Source organism: Amblyomma americanum, chromosome 7 (assembly GCF_052857255.1).
Source record: "Amblyomma americanum isolate KBUSLIRL-KWMA chromosome 7, ASM5285725v1, whole genome shotgun sequence".
Taxonomy (NCBI): domain Eukaryota; kingdom Metazoa; phylum Arthropoda; class Arachnida; order Ixodida; family Ixodidae; genus Amblyomma; species Amblyomma americanum.
Genome location: NC_135503.1, coordinates 14,888,994 through 14,896,196, shown reverse-complemented (window position 1 = coordinate 14,896,196; position 7,203 = coordinate 14,888,994). Strand labels below are relative to the sequence as shown.

At 45.6% G+C, this 7,203-nt stretch overlaps 1 protein-coding gene across 1 annotated transcript; it reads left to right on the top strand.

Annotated features, from left to right (window-relative positions):
* Positions 1 to 5,596: 5,596 nt before the first annotated feature.
* LOC144096952 (uncharacterized) lies at positions 5,597 to 6,268 on the top strand. Its single transcript, XM_077629759.1, has one exon. It carries the CDS (start codon positions 5,610 to 5,612, stop codon positions 6,012 to 6,014), a length of 405 nt encoding a protein of 134 aa, XP_077485885.1. The 5' UTR covers positions 5,597 to 5,609; the 3' UTR covers positions 6,015 to 6,268.
* The last annotated feature ends 935 nt before the right edge of the window (positions 6,269 to 7,203 follow it).

Sequence of the window (7,203 nt, the reverse complement as noted above, 5' to 3'; positions counted from 1 at the left end):
GGCTTAGTAGCATTTATAACCAGAACCTTAGCCGAGCACGTTGAAGACGCGTTGGCAAACAGCTTATCCATGCGTATTAGATACGCATTCAAGAAGTAAAGCAACCGTGCTCCCAGTATCGATCACTTATAGGAAATGCCTCAACCACCATGACGGTTATATTTTCATCTCGACGCATTAAAACAAAATGGCTGAAGAAAAAATTATTCTGCGTATGCCGCAAAAAAAGAAAGAAAAAGCATTTATTGTCTCATTAAGCTTTTGCCAGGTTTTATTTACAGATACTCAACTTTTAGTGATCTAATCAACAGAGGAAAGATTTACAGTCTACTTTGCACAACCGCATATTGCACACGCGAGGAACCCAAACTACGAGGTGGTAAGCGGCACGTCGCGTTTCATTGATTTTACCCGCCTGGGATCGCGGAAAGAAGGGCTTTAAAGGGGCTCTGAAAACGGCTCTAATAAAGTTGCAGTATGGCTAGGATGTTAAAGCGCGCCTCGTCACGAATACTGCCCAGGAAGAAATTTTCTGATTCGCTTTTTAGAAGCTGAGTTATCTGTAGCAAAAATTTGAATTTCAGTTTCTTCGCGCTTTTCCTCTCCTCCCGTCACTTTTTTTCACGCTCGAAGGTCGGCGCTCCTCCGCCGGCACCACCTCCGGGAGCGGAGCTTCCCGACCCGTCGGAGCTACGCGGCTAATTGGCCGCGGCCTTGGTAGGGCAATTAAACTTTCGCGCGTGATTGTGGGTCCTCTGCTGCGTGTAGAAGTGTATTATTTGGCTCAGGTTTTCATGACAACACAGTGCAGTGATTAAGCGAGTTGATGTGCTTTCCTCGGAAGGTGTTTCAGAGCCCCTTTATGTTTCAGCCACGATCTACAGACAAAAGCTGAACCCCGAGCATCCTGGCCTCTCGTACCGCAGGCGTAGAGCGCACTGGAACTTTGCAATACGTAGAAGAGCGCGACTTGAAGCAGCCGCACCCTGCTCGGACTATGCAAGGTGCGAGCCTGTGTGAACCAGTCATGCAGAAAACTGTCCACGTGACCAAGCGCAGCCAATGGCCGTAGAGACAGTGAAGAGACAACCAAAAAAACCAACTTGCTACTGTCAGAACCCAAGAGATGGCGCTCGCGTCTCTTTGAGATGAAAGCGGCAACAGAAGTGGGGCCGCATCCCGGGGGCAAGTTTTCCAACTGTCCTCTCTAAAAACTTTGAAACAGGCTAAGCTGCGGAAGCGATGGCCAGAACAGAAACGCGTAAAGGAAATTCACGCCGAGAGTGATGACGAATTCTTTATACAGACAGTTCAAGTTGCTTCGCTGTCGAGCAACAATGTGTGGTCCGTGCAAGTTCAGGTTGACGGCATACTTGTCAAATGTAAAACTGACTCTAAAGCTGACTGTTGTGTCACAGCAAAGAGTATGCTCAAGCGGGTGACTAGCAAGGCGACAGAGAAATGCAACGTCATACTGAACACGTGTCTTGGCCATGCAAGAAGTGCTCGCGAGCAAATAGCGTTGAAACTGGAATGTCGTGGCCGTATGCGTGCACAGCTCCGCTCGTCGTGAGTGACATGGACGTACCGATCACTTTGAACGGATCCGCGTCTGAAAAACTCGGTCTTATAACGTGTATCGCTGCTTTTTGTCGCACTGAACACTGCGCAGTGGCCGTACCGTTTGCTGATTTGTTCAGTAGCCTAGGAAACATAAATGGGGTCTAATATGAAATGAAGCTGAAATCAGGAGCGCTACCGGTAGTGAGGCCTCCGAGGCGAATACCTATCGCTTTAAGGCATCGTTTCAAAGCTGAACTGGACCGCATGGAGCAAGATGGGGTAATGATGAAGGTGACAGAACCCACAGAGTGGTGCAGCAACATGAATGTAGTTGTGAAGTCTAACAAACTCAGCATTTGCCTTCACCCGACAGATTTGAACAAGGCACGGCTTCGCGAACGGTATCTTATGCCTGTGTAGATGGCGCACAGTTTTTCTCGGCTGTAAATGCTTCGTCTGGATTTTGGCATCGAAACTTTGCACCGCAAGAGCTCGTACTTGTGCACCATCATCACACCATGTGGTCGGTCCATATTTCTGTGAATGCCCTTCGGTATTTCGGTGGCTCCGGAAGTGTTCCAGCACGCCATGCGTACAGTTTTGGAGAGACTGAATGATGTATCTGTGGTCATGGATGACATTCTGTCATGGATAACCTCGCAAGAGGAGTACGACGCAAACCTCACCAACTTGCTGGAAGGCTGCAGACGCATGACCTTGAAGGTGAACATGAAGAAATGCTGCTTCCTGCAGCAACACATGTACCCGTGACACATTCTGACTGGCCAAGGTCTCTTGATACCCAACGCGTGTAAGTCACTGCAAAACCCTCTTTTGTTACCTTGGACGTCAGTCTCTTTAGTCTTCGTATCTGCGACATTTAGGACAGCTCCGAAGGGAATAAATCCCTTGTTTTAGTAACGACAGGTAAGGCTGTGCCTTATCTCTAAATTGATCTCTGTAGATAAATTACACTTTAATTATTCGTTAACGCATGCTCCGTATCATAACAAACCCGAGCTTGTGTGCTCCCTTGTCTGAAAAATTGAAAAATGGTTTTTGGAGAAAGGAAATGGCGCAGTATCTGTCTCACACCTCGGTGGACACCTGAACCGCGCCTTAAGGGAAGGGATATAGGAGGGACCGAGAGAAGAAAGAAAGAGGTGCCGTAGTGGAGGGCTCCGGAATAATTTAGACCGACTGGGGATCTTTAACGAGCACTGACATCGCACAGCACACGGGCGCCTTTAGGTTTCGCCCGTGTGCTGCGCGATGTCAGTGCTCGTTAAAGATCCCCAGGTGGTCGAAATTATTTCCGGACCCCTCCACTACGGCACCTCTTTCTCTCTTTCTTCTCTCAGTCCCTCCTTTATCTCTTCCCTTACAGCGCGGTTTAGGTGTCCTTCATATCTAATTTTAGGACGTTAAGTACATCAATGATCTTTTTCGGGTTTAACGTTTTTGGCCACGGTATCGTAGAATGTCATAACAGACACCTCTTGCGTTAAGCGGCCGCCTATTGCGCTGCTGGGTGAGGGTATTTGTGTGGACTGTTTTCGAGAGTGCTAGACAGCATCTCTTTATGCATTTGTAGGTTCAATGTAGGTATGCTATATTGTGATTTATTTTTCAGATGTGTGGTGGATAAAAAAATGAAGACATGTTCTTTTACTGATAAGTGAAGTAATTTTAATTTGATTCTTGTTGCCGGTGTTGTTGTTGCTTTAGTTGTTCTTGGATTCGAAAATTGTTTGAGGACGTTATGTTACGATGTAGCTTCTCATACTAGCCCAATTTAATAGAGTTTATGGGCGATATACATATTCGTTGACTCGAAATCTTATTCGATACACTTTACAAATTTTGTTCATATGACAACCACTTGCACTCGATCATGGTAAACGCATGGCCCAAGAATTCTTTTTGTGTATCTACGTATATCTCACCAAAACTAGGATTTTTCGCAGCTATAGTCACAGTTTTATTTTTTCTTTGCATTTTGTTTGAAGAGTCTGCGTGACTTTAACTAAAACATTATTTTTGCTTTGCACGTGCCACAATGTTCTGAGAGAAAAAAAGAGTACCTATCTTAAAATCTCTTCTTCATCATCTCTGTATATGCCGTAACAGGATGTATATTATATTGCGGCACTAAGCTGAAAAAGGCATTTTTTAGCGAAAGAATTCATTTTGCTGCTGGCGAAGTGCTATCAGGAGGAGCATTTACGAATGCACGTCAGCTTCTAGCACCGTATTTAACCACCTACGACCTTCGGCGTCATCCAGCAGTGCAGAGAATGCTGAAGTAGAAGAGGATGTTTCTGCTGGACCTTCAGCCATGTTCCTTTTGTGATGCAGCATATTTCTTCAATTGCGTTGGTAAGTCCATTCCGCTAAAAGGATGGTATACTTTCACTCTAATACACTTCTACTTACGCCTGAAAGATTGGAGGAGCAGCTGACTGAAATATGTTGTTTGAGAGTTAACATCCTAGGGCAACACATTGGCCATCAGGGACGCCGTAGCAAATGGATCCGTTTTAATTTCGTCGATATGGGGTTCTTTACCACGCACTGGCATCGCACAGCACAATTACCTTTAATCTACAGTGAGGCGCTACCGCAGCGGAGGGGATTCAATCTCAGGACTTTGGGCTCTGCTCCCGAAAGCCGTAGCCATTAAGCAATCGTGGCGGGTCACATTTGAATAAAACTCAGCTGAGTATTTAGGAGGCTATACTATAAGCCACTGATTGACGTTGCTGCTGCGAAGCCCTCCGCCTTACTTTGAAGACTTCGATGCATTTATCACACAGGCTCGTGATGAGTGTAAAAATCTTTTATTTTGGCATACGAAGTTGCGAGGAAACAACAAGACTCTATGTTGAACAAGAATATTTATTTTATGAGGCTCACAATAGACAACACAACTTCTTGTTGAATATGATTTCTCTGTTATCTCCTGGTTAACAACAACCATATGCCTAAACGTTCTTGTACGGCTGCCTACGAGAACATTTTAAAAGTTTGACATTGAGAATTTTTTACGAGTTTATTAATATTTACCTGAATTGTGGAGCACAGGCGCATATGTAATGCGTAATTTGAGGCAAAGACAGCAGGCGGGCCAGAAGGGCACATACTTGGAAACAACTTTCGTTGTAAGCTGACGCGCATATTCAAATGAGAAACAATGTGGACAGTATAAATACACTCTGCATGAACAAATCATCCATGGCCCGACTTCCAGCGCCATGCTTTCCGCGCACTTAGCTCGTCGTTTACAACTGTGTCGCTACTTAGAAAAAACATGTAACCCCTGCGCAAAAGTGGAGAGACCACGTGAACTGACAAAAAACGTGTTCCAGCGCTTCCTAACGTTGTAAAGCCTGTTTTTAGGACATTCATAAGATGACTGATAAAATGTGTTAGTCAGTTTGCTTACACACTTCTGCCAGGCACGCAATTATAGTTAATAAACTTTGCCAAGTGTGAACAAACTAGTCCATTAACGAACAGTCTGCCTTTCCTCTCTGTATCCACAAGTGTGTGCGAACTATCATTTAAGTATTGCGGCTCTCAACAGTTCTCTTAAGTTGAATCACTACAATAGAAGTAACGTTGTGGAATCTGCAAGGCTCACACCTGGCTGCTACAGCTGCAGCCAGATTCAGCTGCTCGCTATAAGTAGCTCGCTGTTTTATCCGCGGCTCGTTTTCTGATTTCAGAGGTCGGCAAGTCAAGTCTTTCGAGGAACGACGGTCTATCAGTAGCTGAGACTTCACCCGTCAGTAAGGTCCCGCCAGTCCGTACCTTACAGTGCCTCGAGTAGACTTCCCCCGGCACAACGACATAGGCACTCCGACACGGAAGCGCATGCCAGACAAGAGGCCGCTCGTTTTGCTTAGCCAACATCGGGGGCCCAGGTAGAAGGTGGCGTTTAAGACCACCAGGCGAGCGGATGCTCGGAAAACTGTCTCCACAACAGCGACCCCGATTCGACGCAACAGCCCCCACGTACGTGACACTACTGCAGAGCCGTCATCATGCCTGCCTACACCCACATGGCCCTGGGCGTCCTCAACATGGCGCAGCTCATGATTGGCCCGGCCATATTTTTCCTGGTGACCACAGCCAATCAGCACACGCGGCTGGTGGTCCTCCGAGTCGACTCTCTCTTCATGGTCTGGGTGTCGGGCACCTTCTTCACGATGTCTCTCTTCCTGTTCGCCTGCTGCACGCTGGACAGCTCGCTTCCGCTGCGCAGCATCTATCGCACCACGATTGGCACAGCCACCATGGCGTACTCTGTGTGCGCCATCATATTCACCACCCAGGAGCTCACGCTAGGCCGCACCACGTTCGGCCGAGTGGCGGCTGCGTTGGGCTTGATCAACTGCTTCGCGTACATCGCGTCGGCGGTCATTGCTTATCAGCCTGCCATACTATAGCCCACGGCACTGTACGGCACTCTACGGCACTCTCCTGCTGAGCGTTGTGCGCTCTTGTGGTTTGCGGCACAGCGCTAGTGTATGAATGACCGGCTTTGGAAATCGTGGCAATGGCAAGAGACGTGCTTCTACATGACATCTGCTTGTCTTCGCAATTTCTCTGGCGGTCTTATGCCAAACGCTGTTCCTCAGAAGTTAACTATCAAATGTTATTGCGCGTCGCTCACGTTACCATTGTCACATTGAACGCACGGTGGTGGCACCTGCCGGACGTTTTCTCCTTGAGGCTTTGCACCGTTGTATTATGTGAAAATCTTTTTAATGGCATTTGTATATTTTTGCGCGGCCAAGAATGAATGAATGTTCAGGATTTGATATTGTGGTTGCGAACTCACTAAGAGGATTATTAATGTTTTGCCTGGAGCAACATGCTCGTGTTATTTTGTTGAACTCAATAAGAAAAGTCACTTTGTCAATTGTGTCAGTTTTTATTACGCGATGCGACACTAGAACGATAATAGACGCTGTCACCTGTTTAATCAACGCATGTGTGCAGTGTCTCTTCGCATCAAAAGCTCTGTTATATTGCGTTTTATCATTCCGGAATCGATTTCTTCTGCCTCTAACTTACACTCTTTTCACGCGGTGCGTCCATTTTGAATGGCTGGGTTGATTCACAGTGCAATTACTTTTTTATATTTAATTTTTGCCTGTCGCTCGTGAAACCTATTTCTCAGCGAAAATTAATCTTTTGTAAAGAATTCTTTTGTTTAGCAATACGGGCAGCTCCCCAACTGCCCTTATTAGCTTACGAAGCTGCAACTTGCAGTGCATTGCACAGTCAGTTTTCATTCTTATAGTTTAATTATTCGGTCTCCGTTTTACACATAAATAAATGAATAATTTACGATTTTGCTACACGTGTTATGGTGATTCTAGCACAGAATGCGGCTTTCGACTAGTTATAAATCAAGGCAAAATACGACGAAAGAATGCAGGTAATATTTTATTTTATTCTCTTTTTATTTCATTTAAAATTTTATTCTAGTAAATGCTGCCTATATTTCTATTTCTTTCTCTGATTTTTAAAGGCGCCTTCAATAGAGTAACAGTGTTCAAATAACTCAGTAACACAACACTTGAACCTTTAATTCCTTCTGTATACTGCAAAAAAGAGGATGTAGCTATG

What these genes read in the sequence shown, in the direction of transcription:
- LOC144096952 (XM_077629759.1), top strand. Translation starts at nt 5,610, where the DNA reads ATGCCTGCCTACACCCACATGGCCCTGGGCGTCCTCAACATGGCGCAG.